A 22,280-nucleotide genomic window follows, 5' to 3' on the forward strand; every position below is an offset into this window, starting at 1 on the left:
TCTAAGAAACAATGCTAGGTATAGTAACTTCTCAGATACTGGGAGCAGAAAAATGCCCCTTATTTCAGTAGCTCCTTTCCTACATCCCTACTACCTAGTATCCGCGTATATATACTTTGGGGATGAAGGAGAGACCTGTATGTTCAGTTTACCTTCTACCCTCCACTTTGCCCTCCCTGTTAGCCACTTTATTCCTCATTAATTCTTTCTCCTGAGGGCTAAAACAGGTGAGGGAAGGAGGTGAACTTCAGGCCAGTTAGGCATGCTTAGCTACAGAAGCAGTTAAATCTCAGTACAATAAACTTGAAAGACCTGTCTAAATTCTTCATTGTCATTTAAGATTTTGTTCCATCCAACTGATTGAACAGGCCTGACAGTTATGGCTTGAACATCATTAAGACTGATATTTTGGTTAATAGTTATTATAACAATATCAAACTCATCTCTGGAAGATTTTATAGTAAGTTAAACAGTCTGTTTAAAGAACAATGGCAAGAGAACATTAATTCACACAGTACTTACTACATGAGTCTCTGAGCTGTGCACTTTGCCTGGCTTATCATTTTTATAAGCAATTGCCCAGAAAAGTAGAATGCCCATTTTATAGATGTGGAAACTGAAGCTCAGAGCTACTCAGACCAGCCTCTCAGTTTGTAGGGAAAACCCTAGCTAACAGCCTCCAAAGCACAAACCCTTTACAAAGGATGGGAGACTGCTGGCACTTTTCACTAATCTATGCAGTCCACACTTAACATGAGTAATTGAAAGCTGACCTTATGTTCCTTTCAAAAATCTCCACGGAATCTGGTTCCAGAGACTTTATGGATAACTCATCACAGCAACTGAGAAACAAAATGCGTTTGTGTAATAAAAAGTCTTTATTTCAATGAGGTTTTTTCCCTTCTTATAAAAAAAGAAAGAGAGAGACAGAGGAGCCACTCCAGCATTCAACAAGAACCCTCACACAATGAACAAGTCTTCACGTTGGGTTGTGCCGACTACCGAGGAAATGGTGACAGCATCAGCACACTTCGGCCTAAGATGTTAAGGGAACGATGTAATGAACAGCTGGGGATTTCTGAGGCACAATTGTGTGACACAAGAAGCTCAACTATTTATTGGCCATCTTCATTGAGGGAAGATGATGGACTCAAGTTTGCTTCAGCAAATCTTGCCCCTCGCCCTCCTCAAGACGGGTATCGCCAGCTACCGCAGCGCCCTTGGCAGCCCGCGCCTTCCGGCCCCCGCATGCCCGCCAAGGCGGACGCGGCCCGAACGCCGAGGCGCCCCACCCCCCACCCCGTGCACGTGACGGGGGGGGGGGGGAGACAGTGTTCCTCCCCTCCTCCCCACCCCCTCCCCCGAAACCCTGCCTTCTCTTGAGAAGCTACGGCTTTCTATTGCACCACTACTGGAATGACCCCCGTGCCGGCCAGTAAGAACGTGCCGCTTCAAGTAAGACCCGCCCCCTGTGGGTCCTCAGGTTCCTTCCCGCTCACACCGGAGTCACTTCCGAAGAGAGAGAACCGCCATGAAGAGGGAAGGGGGTGCCGCCCACCTCTGCTCCGACAGCATCCCCGAGTCCCAGCAGCAAGACGGCAACCACGCATCCAACTTCTCCAGCTACAGCTCATGCCGCCGTCGCCAGCGGCGCCGACATGACAAGGCGCTGCATGCCCGCTAGGCCAGGTTTCCCCTCATCCCCAGCCCCGGGGTCGTCGCCCCCGCGCTGCCATCTGAGACCCGGTAGTACCGTCCCTGCTGCAGCGGGAAAGAAAACAGAGAGGCCTGGGGACAGGTACCGTGCAGAGGGCTTGAGAAGGGGCCGGGTCGCGGGGGCAAGGGTATGAGGGAGGTCTGCGGACGGTCGCTCTTCCAGTTCCCGCCATCCTCCGCGAGCTCAGGCCTCCGCGTCCGGGGCCTGGCAAACCCCTGCCCCGCCTCCACGCGGGGACTGCTGGGAGCTCGAGTCTCGTTTTCTGTAGTTGGGACGGTGTTCTCGGTCTAGTGACCACAACCTGGATGGCTTCGAACCAACCGCATTAGGTAGAACGTGATTTTTGTCCTTTATTTTAGCTGGACTCTGGGCCCTAACTGCTAAATGCATACTTAAGTGGTTTTCTCTGCATTGTCGGTTCTCCTCATCCTAGTGGTTGAATGGTATAAGCATTTTCTATATTGTGGGTGAAATTATGTAAGATGTGATGACGGAAACAACTTCGACGAATTGCTTTAAAGTCTAGTACACACGATAAGTCTAAATTTAAAGAACATGCAGATTAGGAGTGTGTTGTGTTTTCTCTCCAAGAGGCCAGGTTTTCTTGTAAAGATTTTGTTGGAGCTATGTAAAAAGATGGAGAATTTCATCAAATGACATTCTCTGACAATAAAACATGTTTAAATTCTCTTCAAACTTGGGTACTGTCTTTTTTAAGTTTGAAGACTTGTAATATTAGTTTAACAGTAAATTTATCTTCTGATCTTGTGGTACAGGTCCACAACCCCTTATCTTAATTCTGAAAGCCAGAAAGTTACTAAAACCGAAAGTTTCTAGTAAGTTTGGCACCACATCTAACTTGGCAGCCAGACCTGACCAGAACTAGAGGAAGGCTATAGTTGGTCATCTCTTTAAGTGTGAGTCTAAGTTTTGCTGGAAAAACATTTACGTATTTCCTTACAGAGTGCAGTCTCAGACCCCACTGGGGGCTTTTCATAATGCATCAAGTTACCGCCTTTCTAAAATCCAGTAAATTCAGAATTCTAAAACACATTGGTTCCCAAAAGTTTCAGATGAGGGTTTGTGCTGTGCTGTTACAAATGATTTTGTTTAACTAGTTATAAGTAAATAATGGACCTTTCTGTGCATTTGAATTTAGGGGATTGTTACTTCTTGAAAGTTACATTCATGGTTATTTTACAGGTTTCTTGTGTGTTATACCCAAAGCCATTTTTCTCCCAGGGGTAATGAACAAAAAGATGTAATACTTTAGGGAAGAGATACAGTGTTACTTTTAGTAATTTAAAAACATTCAGTATTACCTTGCTTTGAGTTAATTAGCTGCTTTTTAGTCCATTCTCACCTCCCTTTACTCAACCAATAGCAAGGTATTATCCTTCTCCCCTTTGCAAAACCTGTAGTATTTCTTTACTCTGATGTAATTTATTTCGTGAGGGAAAAAATGCATAGATTCTCCCTTAGCGTGTCACTCATTCATTTCAGGGCTGCTTGGCTTTTCTATTAATATCTCAAACAAACATTGTAGACTCTCTGTACACCCTTAAAGATGGGTATTGCTATTCTGATGTGGCCAGTAAAGATTGCAAGATGTAAAAGCAGCATAAGCTTCAGGGACTTCCATTGTTCAAGTTTTCTCTGAGCAGTCCAGTCTCATAGTGGATAAATGTTTAGGGGAACTTGTCTACTGCTTATTTTCTTTCAGCTAAAATGAAGAAATTTTAGTAAAATTTGTCAGAAAGGTGATTTTTTTTGTTCTACTTAGTAGTAACACCGCTCTGTGCAGTTGGAAACTAAATACATAAATCAGAACACAAATTCTAGTAATATGGTCCTACTTCACTGTGTTCATTGTAGAGTGCAGAAATCCTTAAAAATTAAAAAGTTTGGTTTTTGTTATCCTTTATTCCTTAACGTCTTTTTCTCTGTTTTGTTCTTTTTCCTGGGCAACACATTGATTTAGTAAATTAAGACTTTGAAACACTCCTCATTCCAGTTTTTGCTATTACTTAGATTAACATCTCACTGTAGTGTATGAAGAATATAGTATAAGCTTAGATCTTTTTCTGCCTTCTGCTCAGCACACTCTTTAGCTGCCTCTCCAAACCAGCAAAATCAACCATATTTGCCATTCTACCATCTACTCTTCGTAAGAGTCTGCTCAAGTTTTAATGGGTTTTTATAATCTCCATTATTCATTCAGCAAACATCTCTAGAACAAATTTTGTACCTGTCACTGGAGATTTCAAGGAATAGGATCAGATTCCTTCAGGTTCTTTTATTTTCCCACATAGTAGCAAGCCTTTCAGTCCTAAAAAGCTGTCTACCGATTCCTTAGATCCACACTCCAGTCTTATTATTTTTGTACTATGAAGTATATAAACTTCAGTTTTGCTTTTATAAATTTACTCCTACAGGAACTGGTGAACTATATTAAAAAAAAATTTTTTTATAATCAGCTTAGTAAAGCAGTATTGTCAGAACATGATTAAGCCAGATAGTGAAATTCAGCCTCTAGTCTGTAAATCTACTAGTATTCTCAACTTAATCTGAATTATTGAAGTTTTAATATTTGCCAATGTGATCCCATATTAGTTATGCTTTTATTTTCAGGAAACAGTCAATTATAGATTTCTTCAAACCAGCTTCAAAACAAGGTATGTATACTATTCATGCATTTTTTTATGGGATCTTTTGGGGAGGTAAATGGAGTTGATTTTCAAATCTACTCTAAACTTACTAATATGATGAAACATGGTGTTCAAAATTGAAAATATAAAGAAGATACGGTGTTGTTTACAAAGATAAACAAGTTCTAAAATCATGAAGAAACTCTTTGCTGTTATGCTTTCTTACATTTAAAATATTCAAGTCAATAATGTTCATTAAGAATACTGTTTTGATTCTGGATTAAAGTAACTTCATAAATAGAGCCATGGAGAACTTACATGATGTGGAAGAGAGTTTTATGAAAGTAAGGCTTTAAAATCATGTCTTAATTCTACCCCCCATAAAATGTGTATCATTATTTAAATATAAATTTGAAAACATTTGTGATAGCTTAATATTTTAAGTGTTAATTTATAATATTTATACAAGTGTAATAGTTTGTGCTATTTTTAATAACATACAATGTGCATTTGTTTTAATTGGCTATTCAGATAGACGTATGTTGGATTCTCCACAAAAATCGAACATCAAATATGGAGAAAGTGGATTGTCCATCAGTGGGACAGAGCAGTTTGAAAGGAAACTATCCTCACCAAAAAGTTCTAAACCCAAAAGAGTGCCATCAGAAAAGAGCCCCGTCTTAGAGGCATTCATAAAAGGTGTTAAGGAGCACCATAGAGACCGTGGTGTACATGAGTCACGTCAGCCTTGTGTGTCACTGGACACCAAATATTCAAAGGCAGTTACAAAATACGTTCCTCCTTCATATCTCTTGTCAAAAGAGACCAAGAAAAAACATCAGTCTCCAGAGGGAAGGAAGTCACATTTCATTCATGAAAATAGCAGGGAGAAGAATGATGGCAATCGAGGCAGGATCAGTGCAGATTCTAAGAAGCAGGCCACGGTGACAGAAGCTGACATCTTCAAGAACAGCTCCCGAAGTCTTAGCAGCAGGAGCAGCCTATCCAGGCACCACCCAGGAGAAAGCCCACTGGGAGCTAAGTTCCAGTTATCTCTAGCTTCTTACTGCAGAGAAAGAGAACTAAAGAGATTGAGAAGGGAGCAAATGGAGCAGAGAATCAACTCAGAAAATTCTTTCTCAGAAGCAAGCAATCTTTCCTTAAAATCTTCTAGTATAGAAAGAAAATGCAAACCAAGGCAGGAACTGAGTAAACAGAATGATGTCACAGCTGGAAACAGTAATCTTTCAAACCTGGTATGTGCAATAAATGCTAAATTAGCTTGCTACTGTTTTATCATATTTAGAATACTAAATACAAAAATGTTTGATAACAATACGGTGCCTTTTGTTAGGGAAATACTGATACAGAAGCTAGTTTCATTAAGTTTCCTCTAACTGTCCATCAAAACATTTCTGATGGCTGATGTAAAGCAATGTTTTCTGCCCTTAATTTTTTCAGACCAGGAACAAAGATGTTCCTTAATCAGGAAAATAAGCATTCTTTTTCTTTTTTTTTTTAAGGTAAGTACAGTCATTTTTAAATTAGGCTGCCCTGAAGTTTGAGAATCACTGGTTTATATTATGTATGTCTTAAATAATTAAGTATGGGCCCTGGAAAACCTACAAAATGATGACGTCTTAGAAAACTATTCAAATACGTCTTAAGTTCATCAGATTTCTCTTTTGAGAATAGACCAAACTTAGATTAGCGTAAAAACTGTCCCTCTCTCCTGGAAAGTCAAGTTGTTAAGTATACCTGTTTCAAAGAGCTTCTCTACGTATTGAACAACTAAAGGAAGATGAGATAACAAAGTGCTATGTTAATATAAGATGCTATGGTTTTAAAACCAGATGGACAAAAATAAACCAAACTATGACATTCTAAGAGTGAATAGCTGGAAATATATTTGTAAACTCATGGGTTTACTTACAAGGACTTTGGTGCCTTTACCAGTGAGATTTGCTAATGATCAATAGATGTAGTAATGTTTGGTTCATTTTCATAAGATTTCAATGTTTGGTGGTGCATTAGTACCTAAACAGAAGTATTGAAGAGGGAGTTGTACCCATTTGATTGGCAAATATTAGGCTATGTCTTTATTAAAATAAATAGTACAGTGCTCTAGTATTAATTTTGAGCTATTAATAAAAATTTCTAAATTTACATTATGAAAATTAACATTTTTACATATAATACAGAGGTACTTCAGTTTTCAGGAAAGACTTGAGTTTAAAATATTTTACTGTAGAAGTTTGGATTTACCTCCAAATTTAATGCTTGCTTTAGTCAGTCTAGAAGTCTTTGTTTAAATATAATGAAGAAAAGTTCACATTCTTGACTGCTCTCAACTCCTAATTAATTTTTTCTCATTTTGCTAATAGGAAAACGGACATCTCTCAAGAAAAAGATCCTCTTCTGATTCATGGGGACCTACTTCAGGTAGAATCAAAATAAATTTAAGAATTCTAAATAAATTTGCCTATTAATGGCACTGGTTTTTACTTTGTTTAAATGTATAGTTTCCTTGCTAGAGGTAAATTGGGTGTCTCAGGTTAAAGTTTGGGAAAGTTATATTCAGAAGGAACAGTTCTTGAATTCAGTATGTGTAAACAGTAGTTTGTCTTGACTCTTCTCTGCCTTCTTCAACAGTTCCTTACAATGTGTTTCTCATATTGGAAATCAGTGTTCTACTTCTGAATCTTTGGCTACGTTAAGAACCATAACCTTACATTCTTGAATTATGGACTGAGGTCTTGATATTGCAGATGCTTTGTTTAAGTGTGAAACTTATGGTTCAAGACAATGTTTCTTAGTATTTCAAATATAAAGATCCCTTTTATTATCAAATTCAAGGATACCTATATGATATTGGTTTATACTTTCAGTATCTGTTGATAAAATACATAAAAAACAGCTACTGTTAATTCAGTAATTCTTAAAGTATTCTTTTTAACTAGAAGATAAAACCCTGTGAAATTCAACCACCACAAAAGTTTATATAACATAGAAAAAGGCCACCAAAAATGTCTGCTGTTAATAATTATTAATCTGGTATATCTCGTTTTTCCTGCTGTGACTGCAGATTTGAAAAGTGGGCTTTACAGATTACCACAATCAGTAAGATACATTGGACGTACTGATAATAGCCAACATTTACTGAGCACTTACTGTGTGCTTTGTGAATCATCATTTGATTCGTGGCCTTGCTTTTAGAGATGAAAAAACAGGTACAAAGAGACAGTTGACTCCTTCTTCTGGTTTCATGTAAAACTGTTTTCTGTACATTCTAGAGGTGTATTGCATTTTGACCAAGTGATCTATATTGTTTGTTTGTTTTAATTTTCACATTTTTGGTTTTAGTGATCACATTTTAGTGGATTTTGACATTACAGTAAAAGAACAATAAGTTCTCAGCTGTGATATTGCTCATGTACTCACTGTGTAACGTATTTGTTGAAGGGAAAAACAAGGTATCTTTACACTAGCTCTGCTAGTATAAGGGGCCACTGGTAATGGTGTTGCCAACAAGCTGTTCAGCATTTTTTTCTCTGATAATGACTAAGATAGCAGTTCTTTTCAGTTCATGGGTTTGCAGATTTCACTAGTGGTGACTGAAGTGGTTTCCTTTTATATAATCCCATATACTGCACTTCCTGAAAACCACTTGAAAAAGGTTCTTTCTATTTTCAGAGGCAGGTTTAAGATGATTGGTTTCATTTATATTTTTATTTCCATAATCCCCATTAATAATTATGGTATAATAATCTTAATATACATTTATACTTCAATTGAATATCAATAGACCCACTCCAGTGTTCTTGCCTGGAGAATCCCAGGGACGGGGGAGCCTGCTGGGCTGCCGTCTATGGGGTTGCACAGAGTCGCACACGACTGAAGTGACTTAGCAGCAGCAGCAGACTATAAAGAGCATAAGGGGATTTTTTTTTTTCTAGAGAACATGAAGCATGTTAATCTGATAGTGAATTTGTGGTTGTTCAGCCACTAAGTCATATCCAATTCTTTCCAACTCCATGGACTGCAGCACACCAGGCTTCCTTGTTCTTCACTATCTCCCAGAGTTTGCTTAAACTCCTGTCCATTGAGTTAATGATGCCATGCAACCATCCCATCCTCTGTAGCCCCCTTCTTCTGCTCTCAGTCTTTCTTAGCATCAGGGTCTTTTCCAATGAGTTGGTTCTTCACATCACATGTGGGTATTCCCTAAAATGTGAATAGATATTAATCCAGATGTTATGCTATATTTATATTATTGTTATTACACTTAACAGTTGTGATGATACACATAATCACACATTCATTAATCACATACAAGTTCAGGGACTTCAGCAATATTAGTAGGATAGACATTTATTTAGCTTATTGATCTTCCAGAGTCCTGTCCTATGGTTGAATTCTGAGGATCAACTTAATCCCTCCCTAATTTATTCTATTATATTATTTAGTAATAGCCAATCTTTTATTGAGCATTTGGATTTTTCCTTTTTTTCTTTTTACAAACTCAGTCCTTGTCTTATCTGAGTATTTTCTATATTAATAGGTATTTGAAATGTTGTAAAGTATCAGCCTACAGATTGTACAGGAGACAAAGAAAGAATCATGAAGACTTGTCTTCTCCAAGTCTTCTCTTTTCTTGGTTATTTGATTTGTCATCCTGCCCTATAAAGGATCCCTGTCATTTTAAGACATTTAACCCCAGAAAACTGAGAGCATAGAATGATTTATCAGCTAATAGGAAATATCTGTAGAAGAATGCAGACAAGAGCTCTTGGGGATTGAGTTTGTTTTTGTTTTAATTTCTTAGCTATACTGGGTCTTAGTTGTAGCATGTGGGGTCTAGTTCCTTGACCAGGGATTGAACCCAGGCCACCTGCATTGGGAGCACAGTCTTAGCCACTGGACTACCAGGGAAGTTCCCCTGGGTTGGTTTGTTTGTTTTATATAAATTGTATATTTATGGCTGCACTTGGTCTTCATTGCTATGCACAGGCTTTTCTCTAGTTGGCAGCAAGTGAGGGGTACTCTTCGATTGTGGTGCTTGGGCTTCTCATTGCAGTGGTTTCTTTTGTGGAACACAGGCTTTACGGCACAGGGGCAGTAGGTGTGGCAGCTGGGCTCAGTAGTTGTAGCACACAGACTTAGTTACTCCACAGCACGTGGAATCTTCCCAGACCAGGGATCAAACGCACGTCCCCTGCATTGGCAGGCAGATTATTAACCACTTGGACCGCCAAGGAAGTCCTGGAACATTTGATTATTAATTAATTTTTCATTCTTACATATTGATTTTCCAGACTGTGTATTGATAAGCTTATCCAAATAATTGCTTAACTCTTGAGTTTTTTTGTTTTTTAAATCCAACTTGAGATGTGGGGACATCTGTCCATGTGTAGAAACTTGGTTTAGGGAAATTTGAGAATACTAATTATATAAAGTGAAATTTTCAGAGTGAATTAATGAAACATCACATTTTTAAACACGGAAATTAAAAAAAAAAAAACTGGTTAATTCATGTATATGTGGTGTTTAAAATTAAAGTGCTTCTGGATGGAGTTCCTAACACGGAGTCAAGTTGTATTAGTTTCCTAGAGCTACCATACAAAGTATCTAAAACTAGATGGCTTAAAACAACAAAAATTTATTGTCTCATGATTCTGGAAGCTAGAATTCCCCAACTAAGGTTATCAGCAGGGCCATGCTCTCAATAACTCTAGAAGAATCCTTCCTTCCTTCTTCCAGCTTTTTGTGTTTATCTACAATTCTTGGCATTCCTTGATTTGCAGGTGCATCACTCTGGTCACATGGCATCTTCTTTGTATGTGTCTTCATATTATCTTCCCTCTGCATGTCTTTCTCTATGTCCAAATTTCCCCTTTTTATAAGGACACCTGTTATATTGGATTAGGACTCACCCTAATGACCTCATTTTAATTTGATTGCCCCTATAAAAACCCTGTTTCTAATTTAAGTCATAGTCTGAGGTTCTGGGAGTTAACACTTAAGCATATTATTTTGGGAGCTACAGTTCAGCCCATAACACAGCTGAGGATTAGAGGGATAAATGGGAAAGAATAAACAATTTAATAGTAGGGGAAAATACTTACAGGAAGTTTTTTTAATTGAGAAACCTTTCCTTGATACGGATATACAGCTTTTTAGTGTTTTAGCAGGTAACACCTTTAATTCTATTTAGATAATAAACTTTTAATAGCTTTTGAGTGAAAAAGAGCATTTGTCATTTGCTTTGGACTAAATTTATTTGACATGAGTATGTCAAAGAAATAAATATATTATTAACTTTTTCCTCATTCCATATGTGATAATCTCAGCCTAAGCTTTTAGAATTTAAATACTTTGTCAGACACTCTTTGAATAAACTTTAATAAGATAGAAAAGTATACTTTCACTAATCTGGCAAAAATTAAATTTTAGCAGGCTCTAAGCAGAATAAATTCCCTGACAAAAGAAAAAGGAACTCTGTGGACTCAGATCTGAAAAGCACAAGAGAATCTATAATGCCAAAAGCAAAAGAGTCCTTCCTTGAGAAGCGTCCCGATGGACCACATCAGAAAGAAAAATTTATAAAACATATTGCACTGAAGACACCTGGTGATGTATTGCGGTTGGAAGATATATCCAAGGACCCAGATGAAGAAGCTGATTGCTCCTCTGCAGGCTTGACACCTACAAATTCTGGGTACCAGATCCGTGGTAGTGACCAAAACCGTGTGGCAAGTACCAAAGAGACTAAGATACCGAAACCCCACTTATCTTTACCTCAGGAAAAGTCTGCAGTTAAAAAAGCTAGCAACCTTCAGAAAGATAAAACTGCTAGCTCTGTGGCATCGCAGGAGACAAAACTTCTACCTTTGCTTTCCCATGTTCCAAGTGCTGGTTCCTCTCGGGTTCCATTAAATGCTAAAAATTGCACTCTTCCAGTTCCTAAAAAAGATAAAGAGCGTTCTTCACCTAAAGAGTGTTCTGGGCATTCTACAGAGTCCTCCAAACACAAGGAACACAAAGCAAAGACTAATAAGGCTGATTCTAACATATCTTCAGGGAAAATTTCTGAGGGATCTTTACGTTCAGAATATGGCACTCCTACAAAGTCTCCCCCAACTGCTTTGGAAGTTGTGCCATGTATTCCAAGCCCATCAGCACCTTCAGATAAAGCCCCTTCAGATAAAGAGAGTTCAGGAAATTCTAATGCAGGTAGCAGTGCACTGAAAAGGAAACTAAGGGGTGATTTTGATAGTGATGAAGAAAGTTTAGGTTATAACCTAGAGAGCGATGAGGAAGAGGAAACATTAAAATCACTGGAAGAAATAATGGCTTTGAACTTCAATCAGACTCCTACAGCTACAGGAAAGCCTCCAGCTCTTTCTAAAGGGCTTAGATCTCAGTCATCAGACTATACAGTAAGTAATTCTACGACATCTATCTTTACTTGAAGAGAGAAAAATGGATTGACTAGTGAAAGAGCAATAGATCTATTAGGACTTACTTTAAAATTCAGTATTTGTTACAACTCAGACTGAAAGCAGTATAGTTCTTTTTTGGTGAACGGGTTTCCCACATTTTTAGCTTTATAACTGTAAATCAGTGGTCTCCAAACTTCTTTGATCAGACACACTTTTATTAGTAAAACAAATTTAGAGCATGTAGCCCAATATATATGTATACTTATAGATTATATACATGTACTACTATACTACTGTGTATCTAAAGATATGAAAAAAACTATGAAAGGAAGAAGAAAAAGTATTTTTCTATAGAAGTTATATAGAAGTTAATATAGAGTAAGTTCTACTGGAGTTTCTATAGAAGTTCCATATAAATAGAAGTTCTATTATTTTCTTCCTGCACCCCAATGGATCACCTTGCACACCCCCTGCTTTGGAGACCACTGCTGTAAATGAAGGTAGAGTGTAGAAATGTTGTTAATTGTGGTGTGCAATTTTATTTATGAAGTGCTTCATGCTATCTTGGGAATAAGCTGAATTAAATTTTCATATGTGTGTAAAATTTGGTGGGGAAGGTGTTACTGTTTCATAGTAACACCTAAAAATTAGTAGTTTAATTCCAGTAAAATAGAATTTAAAAATAAAGACAGGGTAGCCATGGAGCCCTTGGGTGTTGGCAGTCAGTTCCTAAGACTAGCAGGGTTTTTATAAGTAGTGCCCTTTCCTAATAGATGGTAAAATCAAATTGACTGCACTACAAAATTCTCAATTTAAAGCATGATGGTGAAAATTATTTAAAAAATATATATATATCCTCCTGGCCCAGGTTATTGAAAAAGAAATTGTTTTTTAGTTTCTGAGTAACTTAAAACATCCCAATTCTTCTGCTAAGATACGTTATGAAGTATTCCTAAATTTTCTTTTATTTTAGGAACACGCTCATAGTGGGACTTATACAAATACTTTAGAGCGTCTAGTGAAGGAGATGGAAGACACACACAGGTAGGTTAGCATCATGACTGTCTTGCTAAGTTTAACGTACTGTTCGTATGACTGGCTTTTAATTTACCTTAAAAAATAGAGAAATTAGCAGGTATTTTGTGCTAGTGCTATTATAGTTTCACTGTCATTTGTGTTAAAAATAAGGTGTTCTTGTTTACAGGCTAAATTGGAAGATACTGGTTTTTATTGTATACTGTATCAATTAGTAGTATGAATTCCTTTCTGCTTACCGCAGCTAGTATCTGGTAGCTAAAATTCTTGATCAAAAGCATGGGTAGAAAAGATTTTTTGTATTTTGTGTGTGTGTGTGTGACCAAAAATATATCACATAAAACTGACCATTTCAATTATTTTTAAATACTTCAGAAGCATCACCTAGCACTCATTTGCGTTGTTGTACAACCGTCACCACCATGCACCTCCAGAACTTTTCTTTTTTCCATTTTCCCTAACTGAAATTGTATACCCATTAAACAGTAACTCCCTATTCTCTCCTTGCCTCTAGCTCCTGGCAGCCACATCTCTTTCTTTTACTATGAAATTGACCGTTCTAGGTACCTCATGTCAATGGGATCATACAGTATTTGTCCTTTTATGACTGGTTTGTTGTATTTATGTAAGGTCTTCAAGGTTTATCCATGTTGTAGCATGTGTCAGAATTTCCTTCCTTTTTAAAGCTGAATAATACTCCATTGTATGTATATACTTCATTTTGTTTATCCATTTATCTGTTGATTGACACACTTGGGATGCTTCTTTTTTTTGACTACTGTAAATTTTTCTGCTGTCAGCATGGGTGTACAAATTCTCTCGTCAAGTCCCCACTTTAAGTTCTTTTGCGTATGTATCTAGAAGTGGAATTTCTGGATCATTGGTAATTCTATGAATAATTTTTTGAGGAATTGGTATACTGTCATCCATAGTGGCTATACCACTTTGCATTCCTGCAAGTGCACATAGGTTTCCGTTTCCCCACGTACTCACTAACACTTGGTTTTTCTGATTTTTTTAATGATAGCCATCCTAACAAGTATGAAGCAGCACCTTCATACTTGTTAAATGTTTGTATGCCCACCTAGTCCAAGTTTTGAAACCAGTATAACTAGACAGGGCGTTTTCACATCAAGTTACTCTTTTGAGGAAGAAGTTTAGAATTATGACTGATACCCCACCACCACCCACACATACACAGAAATCAAAGTTTGAAAATTATAATAACCGTAGTGAAATTTATGTAACTAGTTGCAAACTGCTTTTGCTTATTAGAGGGAAAAAATAATATTCCTTATTAATTCAAAGACTGTCCTTAAAACCAACTCAGAGAACTTCACTAAAACCTCAACTGTCCTGAAGTTGGTATATACGTGTCTCCAAGTAGCTAAGTATAGGAATTACAGACAATTAGTAAGTAAGAAATATTCCCCTTTCTGAATTTAACAGAGAAATAAATTTGTCTCTACTGTAAAAGTCTTTCGATGAGGGAGTGGTGCACATTGCACAGCATGTAGGATCTTAGTTCCCCAACCAGAGGTCGAATTGGTGCCTCCTGCAGTGGAAGCATGGATTTGTAGTCACTGGACCACCAGGGAATTCCTGTCTACTGTAAAATTCTTTTAAAGTTTCATGATTTCTGAGGTCAAATCTGAAGTTTCTTATTTAAAACTGAACATTCACAGACCAAGGGGAGAGATTCTGGTTTGATCTAATGACTCCTTTAGTGATAAAGCAGTGTGTTTACTCATGTACTGTGGGGCTGGAGCTAGGAATAAGGACCTTGGTTAAGATAACTTAATCTTGGCAAGCACTCTGAGCAAGGACTCCAGAACTAGACTCTCTAGTTGGATCCCAGCTCCTTTATATTGTGAGCTTGAGCAAGTTAGCTTTTCTATATCTGTTTCCTTGTTGTATAAAATGGATAATAATAAACTATCTCCTGGGGTTGTTGTGAGGGTTAAGAGTTAATAAAGTCCTTAGGACAGTGTCATAGTAGCTGCTTAGTAAGTGTTGAGTGTTGTGATCATGACAGTGACAATGGTAAAGACTACTGCTACCTGAAAGCCTAGTTAACTGGAAGTCAGAGGAGCATTAAAAATTAGAAGGGGTAATCAAGTCAGTAGTTTTCATTCTTTGTGATTTTTTTCTTCCCCTTTCTCTAAATGGTTTGGACATCATTCTTGAATTCCTGTGTGAGTGTGTGCTTGCTGCTGCTGCTGCTAAGTCGCTTCAGTCGTGTCCGACTCTGTGCGACCCCATAGACGGCAGCCCACCAGGCTCCCCCGTCCCTGGGATTCTCCAGGCAAGAACACTGGAGTGGGTTGCCATTTCCTTCTCCAATGCATGAAAGTGAAAATTGAAAGTGAAGTCGCCCAGTCACGTCCAACCCTCAGTGACACGTGCTTAGTTGTGTCCAACTCTTTTTGACCCCATGCACTGTATCCCATCAGGCTCCTTGTCCATGGAATTTCCCAGGCGAGAATACTGGAGTACCCAGGTTGCCATTTCCTTCTACAGGGAATCTTCCTGACCCAGGATTGAACTCTGGTCTGTTGTGTCTCCTGCATTGGCAAGCGGATTCTTTACCCGCTGAGCCATCCACGAAGCCCTCATGAAGTCTTAGCCATAAAGAAATAGTCAAGTCTTTTAATGAGTTTTTGTAGGTACTGCTTTTAGACATAAACTAAAGATTTTTTATTTTTAGGTTAAGCCATTTATTATAACATTCTTTTGATTCTCAGGCTAGATGAACTGCAAAAGCAACTACAGGAAGACATCAGGCAGGGCCGAGGGATTAAATCCCCAATCAGAATTGGTGATCACGACAGTACTGATGATGAAGATGGCCTCTTAGAAGAGCACAAGTATGTGGGGAATTAGTAAATAGCTATAAATGGTGGTACATCATAACTAGACTTGTCATGGTGATCATTTTGAAATGTATACAAGTACAAAGTCACTATACTGTGTTAACAGGAACTAACAGTGTTGTAGGTCAGTTTTACTTGAGAACAAACCACAGAAAAAGATCAGATTTGTGGTTACCAGAGGCAGAGGGTTCAGAGGAAGGATGGATTGGATGAAGGTGATCACAAGGTACAAACTTCCAATTATAAGATAAATAAGTACTAGGGTTGTAATGTACAACGTGAGAAATAAAGTTAACACTGTTGTATGTTGTAGTGAAAGTTGATAAAAGAGTAAATCCTAAGAGTTCTTATCACAAGAAAAAAAATTTTTTCCTATTTCTTTAATTTTGTACCAGTATAAGATGGTGGTGGTTCACTAAACTTGTGATCATCATTTCCAGATGTATGTAAGTCACATCTTTATGCTGTATATTTTAAACTTATACCATGCTGTATGTCTATTATACCTCAATAAAACTAGATAAACAAATCATTCGGAGGAAAAAAAGAGCACTCAGTGTTTTTCATAAATACACTCTATTAAAAATACATTTAAAAATTGTTTTTCATAAAATAAATGGAACATTGGTGGTTGTTTACTTTATGAATAATATATGGTGGGTTCTTAATCCATCTGGGGTGGACTTGAAAGGCAAATGTTAAGGCCAAGTTACATTTCTTTGTCTTTCCTAGTTTTTCTTTTTGCACAGACACGTTTAGTGGCTTTGCACTATTAACTACTAGCAAAAAGTGGGAGGAGCAGAACATGTGCTCTCATGTTCGCCTTCTAATCTAGGGTTAATAGTGGTCCTAAGATAAAGGTTTTTTGCACCCAGTCTTTAAATACAAAACTATATGCAGTATAATTGTTCAGTATTCAATAACTTCTTTTTTTTTTCTTTTTTCCCAGAGAATTTCTAAAGAAATTTTCAATTACAATCGATGCTATTCCTGATCATCATCCAGGCGAAGAAATATTTAATTTCCTTAATTCTGGAAAAATTTTCAGTCAGTATACTTTGGATTTAAGAGACTCTGGTTTTATCGGACAAAGTGCTGTAGAAAAGCTTATTCTTAAGTAAGTAGGAAAATAGACATTTTACTTTTTCCTGTATAAGAATTAAAAGATTACTGACTTGATGCAATTCTTCTGAAAGGTTAATTTCTATTATGACTTATCCTGTTTCTTAGTCCTCTAATTACTATTGCTCTTTGTGTTTATTATTATAGGAAGCAGTGTAAGATAGTCGTTTGGCATATCCCGTGCCTCTACTGGTTAGGATTAAGATCAGTATCTAATAACAATGACTGTCAAAATAACAAGAGCTTACACAAGAAATATAGTCTTTCTTCTTCACCATTTTTAGCACTTGGTTGCTTCAGGTGCTACTGGAGCTCCAGCCTTTACATTTAAATTCCCAGAAGCCCCACATAACACTTCAGCTTAGGGTTAGTTGGGTAGAACTTAGTCAGCATGGCCACACCTACCTTTGCAAGGAAGCCTGGGAGTGATTTTTATTTCAGGCAGCCAGTGTGCCCAGCTAAAAACCCCAGAGTTCATTTACCAAGAGGAAAGACGTGAATAGATGTCAGAATAGGCAACTAACAGTCTCTACCACAATACCCAGACTAGTCTAATTTCTCTCGGTGTGTGATAGTTCAGACCCAGAGAGAGAGAGAGCACTAATTCTGGTGCTGAGCCTTTTGGAAGTACAAACCCAGGCTGGCAAAAGTGGACAGTGTTCTGAGACTTGATAGGCTCTTTAACACTTTAACACTGCCAGCTAATGTAGATTCATCCACCAGATAAATCTGGAGCCAGGCCAACAGGTTGGTTCATCTTGAGGCCATTGATTGAATTTTTTTAATGAGTAACCTATCCACATTAGGGCCGAGTCCACCTCTATGGACTGCAATGGTTTGCTTGTTCATTTCCCTGGTTATGTCAGATGTGGTACACGTTTCTTGCCATGAATATAGCAGTCATATTGATTTCACTGTATTTTTTCAGATCAGGAAAAACAGATCAAATTTTTTTGACAACACAAGGCTTCCTTACCTCGGCTTATCACTATGTCCAGTGTCCTGTACCTGTGTTGAAGTGGCTATTTCGGGTAAGAGAAATGTTTTTGAGATATCGTCTCTGTCTATACTTTTCAGTCAAAAGTAAACTTTTAAAATGTAATCTTATTTGCATATTGCTAAAGAAAAAAAATCTAGCATATTAAACCCATGATTTTAGTGGGTTAAAAACTGGCATAAAGAGGTTACCAGCACTTCCTGGGTGGTACAGTGGATAAGAATCCACCCGCCAATGCAGGGGACACGGGTTCTGATCCCTAGTCTGGGAAGATTGCACATGCTGCAGAGCAGCTAAACCCATGTGCCACAACTGCTGAAGCCCATATGCCCTAGAGCCTGCACGCCTCAGCTACTGAGCCCAGGTGTGGTGCAGATACTGAAGCCCAAGTTCCTAGAGCCTGTGCTCTGCAACAAGAGGAGCCAATGAAATCCAAGCACCACAACAAAGAGTAGCCCTTGCTTGCCACAACTAGAGAAAGTCTGTATGCAGCAACGAAGACCCAGTGCAGCCAATAAATAAATACTAATTTAAGGAAAAGGTTTGCCAAAGAAATGCCAATGTAGACAGTGTGCAGGATAGGCAGTACTGCTCGTTGTGCCTAAGACATTTCATCACACTGGTAAATCACTATTGTAGTTCGCTTTAGAAAAGGTCTTCTAATGCTTATGTACCTGGAGTTTTTCTCCTACCTATTCCCCCTATTTTTTGCCAGCAGCTCCATACATTGTTAGGATCTGAACTGTATGTTAATATTCCCCCATTCATATTTGGGGAGGTGCAAATCCACCTGAGTATTTCTCACCCCTGTTCATATTGAACTTTTAAATTTATTTTATTTTTGGCTGCACTAGTTCTTTGTTGCTGTGCAGGCTTTTTCTAGTTGTGAATGGGGGCTACTCTTCGTTGGAGTACGAGGGCTTCTCATTGCTGTGGCTTCTCTTTTTGAGGGGCACAGGCTCTAGGGTGCACAGGCTTCACTATTTGTGAGTCCCAGGGTCTGGAACACAGGCTCAGTAGTTGTGGTGCACAGGCTTAGTTGCTCCATGGTGTGTGGAATCTTCCTGGACTAGGGATCGGACCCTTGTCTCCTGCATTGGTGGGCGGATTCTTATCCACTACTTCCCTGGTGGCTCAGACGGTAAAGCATCTGCCTACTATACGGGAGACCCGGGTTCGATCCCTGGGTCGGGAAGATCCTCTGGAGAAGGAAATGGCAGCCCATTCTAGTACTCTTGCCTGGAGAACTGCGGTCCATGGGGTTGCAAAGAGTGGGACATGACTGAGCGACTTCACTCATACCACCAGGGAAGTTCCATATTTAACTTTTAAATCCACTTAAATAATTACCTTAATTTTGTGGTATCTACATGGTAACTTTATAAATATCAGTGGTATCAGAGAACTACTAAATGTATGAAGCGAGAAGTAGGGGAAACATGCAGTTTCTATTTTGGACTTCTAAGATTGCATTTCAAAAAATCTCATATTTGGCAAAAACTAGATACTCCAGTATAGTTTCTCATTCATTTTTCATATAGCTGGCATATTTGAGTGCCAACTGTGCCAGGTACTGGAGAGAGCAGTAATAAAAAAACTGTTTCTGATTTCTTGAAACCCATGTTCTAGTATAGAGGAGACAGACCGTAAATGTGTGTGTGTACATTTATATTAATAGATATGTCAAATGATAAATGAGAGGAGAGAAGAGCATTCTAGGCACAGAGAATAACAGGTGGGACAGACTATGGAGCAGGAACATTTGCTTCCTGTGCTTAATTGCTCACTTCTTAGATTCCAGTAATTTTTTTTTTCTTAACAATCCTAATTAAATCAAAATTTGCCTCCAAATACTTTTTATCTAGTAATACTAATTATCGTTTCTATAGCTCCCCACAATATACCTCATCTAACAGTCCTTCAGTTATTTAAACAACTGTCATGACTCATCACTTCCCACACTAAATATTCTCAAGTCCCTTTACTGGTCACCCTCCTGAATGACCTTTAGCTTGTCACTTTCACTCCTAAATTGTTAATTTGTTCTCCCCAATGAATGAACAAGTGCTCCATATAAGATCTTTATTGCCAGCAGTTTCCAGCAAGACTCTACCCATCAACCCCTGCCCCCAGATATTTATAACAATTCAGAACCTCATTTGTTGTCATGCCAGGACTCCATTATTCTCTGTGTAATATATTTTTTCTTAAACTTACAAGTAAGATTTTGCATTCATCTGTGTTTTCATCATGTTGATGTGGGCCCATTATTATAGCCTTTAAAACCCTAATAATGACATATAAACATACCTTCATGTAAGCAGTTTTTTATACTCTTCATATTTATTCTTTGAAAAGCAAACTAATAACCATTTGTTAAGTGCTTTTTTCCATGTAAGACACTTTGTCTCATTTCTTCTTTTTAATTCCAAGTCCATTTTTCATGATGGAGAGACTTACCAACTTACATATATATATATATATATTTTTTTTTCCCCCCCAGAAAATGTGTCAGAATTCACTTTAATTCTATAATCCTAATAGTTTGAAATTGAATTGTTAATTGAAATGTTTGCCTCTTCATGATTTTATCATGTCTTAATGTAGTTGTCCAGAAAGACAATGTGAACAGAGTATGAGCTGTTCTATAACTTTTTTTTTCTTCAGATAACTATAAATTATTGACTTATTTTCATCTTGATACAGACATGTTATCATTCTTCTTAATTGCTTTATAAGTATTCCTTTGTAGTGCTATATCATGATTGATTCATTTAACCCAATCTCAATTGACAGACATTAGATTGTTTTATGTATATATATCTCTACTTATCTCCAAATTCTGTATTGCCGCCAGGCTTTCCTGGTGGCTCATATGGGAGACCTGGGTTAAGAAGATCCTCTGGAGAAGGGAATGGATACCCACTCCTGTATTCTGGCCTGGAGAATTCCAAGGGGTTGCAGAGTCAGACACAACTGAGAGCTTTCACTTTCACTGTATTGCCCACCTTTAAGTTCATCACCCCCTACAAAAAGGTTGTTTATCTAGAACTTGTCCTGTAACCAGGCCTTTGAATGATTCTGCCCCTGCTGGCAGAGTGTAATGATGACTCAAACATCATAGCAGAGACTTTTTTTTTTCACATAGGTTGATTTTGAAATGACACATGTTATATGCCTGACTGAAACCAGAGTTTAGGTTATTCATCCTTACATAGATTTAAATTTATTCATTATTATAATCTATGGTTCCAAAACAAAAGAAATAGAAGCACGATATGTTTTCCTCTACAAAACCGTTTTAAAATAACTTGATATGTTATGATTTTTTTAATGTCTGTTAAACTTGAGATTTTATTTCCAAAAGTTGTCTTGTAGAAATTACACTAATGATATGCTTCCGTATGTTAATTTTTGTACATAAAAAAGCCTGAGTAGATCAAAGTATAAGGACAATGACTTTGCATAAACATTGCCAAATAGACTTTACAGTTTTTACCAGATCACACTCACATTGGGCATACTACCTCTTTCCTTAGTACTCTTGTGAACACTATTATCACAACTCCTGATCTTTACCAATCCTGAAGTCAACTAATGATACGTCTTTTTTTTTTTTTTTTTTTTTTGCATTTCTTTGATTATTAGTGATATTGAGTAGCTTTTAAAAATTCACATTGACATATTAATTTGTATATTTGTAAAATATTTCTTACTAGTTCGTGATTTGATTTTTGCCCGTGATGTGACAATCAGCTTAGTAGCCTTCTCCTTTATGGTCTTTTGGTTTCATGGTATGATATGAACTAGAAATGTACTTTTGATCATTTTAAATATTATATTTATCTAATTATAAATGAAAGTTGTAAGAAAAAGAAAAAGAAAAAGCAGCGTGTTGGAATGGAAAGGGCTCTGACTTATGAATCAGCTCTGTATTTAAATTCCAACTCATATTTTATGTTGGGTGGAGTATGTTAATCTCTCTGACCCTCTTTGCTCTTTCTTCTCTCTCAATACTCTTTACTACTTTTAACAGATGATGTCAGTTCATACAGACTGTATTGTATCTATGCAGATTCTAAGTACATTAATGGAAATAACAATAAGAAATGGTGAGTATACAAATTTACTGTGATTAGTAGCATGAATTTTTGGTTGCTTTTTCATGATCTCTTTCATATTACTAAACATTAGGATATTTGGAAATATAGAATAAAAATTATTTTTTTAATATAGAGTCTTTAATAATAAAATGAAACTAATAAGAGAGTGCATTTTTCTAGTTGCATTGAGAAAAGGGGTATAAGATCTTACAAGTGGCAGCCCCTACATAATTTTTACCAAGTCATGGCCTGCTGTGCTGGGTAAAGAGAAATTCTTTATTTGTTTAATTAGCCAATTAACTTTGATGGCTTTTTGGTGAGCAACAGTATTGTACTGATTATG

General features: G+C 37.5%; 1 protein-coding gene across 4 annotated transcripts in view; it reads left to right on the forward strand.

Moving 5' to 3' along the window:
* The first annotated feature begins 1,487 nt into the window (after positions 1-1,487).
* The window catches only part of SLF2 (SMC5-SMC6 complex localization factor 2), a 41,318-nt gene continuing 20,525 nt past the window's right edge, over positions 1,488-22,280 (forward strand). Inside the window, exons 1-10 of one of the 4 annotated variants that reach the window (XM_055560623.1) lie at positions 1,489-1,798; positions 4,349-4,392; positions 4,897-5,621; positions 6,750-6,807; positions 10,819-11,804; positions 12,781-12,851; positions 15,587-15,709; positions 16,665-16,832; positions 17,766-17,868; positions 21,871-21,946. In XM_055560623.1, coding sequence (XP_055416598.1) covers positions 1,659-1,798; positions 4,349-4,392; positions 4,897-5,621; positions 6,750-6,807; positions 10,819-11,804; positions 12,781-12,851; positions 15,587-15,709; positions 16,665-16,832; positions 17,766-17,868; positions 21,871-21,946 — 2,494 coding nt within the window. In that variant the 5' untranslated portion in view covers positions 1,489-1,658. Of the gene's footprint in view, positions 2,047-4,348; positions 4,393-4,896; positions 5,622-6,749; positions 6,808-10,818; positions 11,805-12,780; positions 12,852-15,586; positions 15,710-16,664; positions 16,833-17,765; positions 17,869-21,870; positions 21,947-22,280 lie in introns of those variants that run through there. The other 3 variants (XM_055560624.1, XM_055560625.1, XR_008707166.1) reach the window with 3 other exon arrangements.

This window comes from Bubalus kerabau, chromosome 22 (assembly GCF_029407905.1).
Source record: "Bubalus kerabau isolate K-KA32 ecotype Philippines breed swamp buffalo chromosome 22, PCC_UOA_SB_1v2, whole genome shotgun sequence".
Classification (NCBI taxonomy): domain Eukaryota; kingdom Metazoa; phylum Chordata; class Mammalia; order Artiodactyla; family Bovidae; genus Bubalus; species Bubalus kerabau.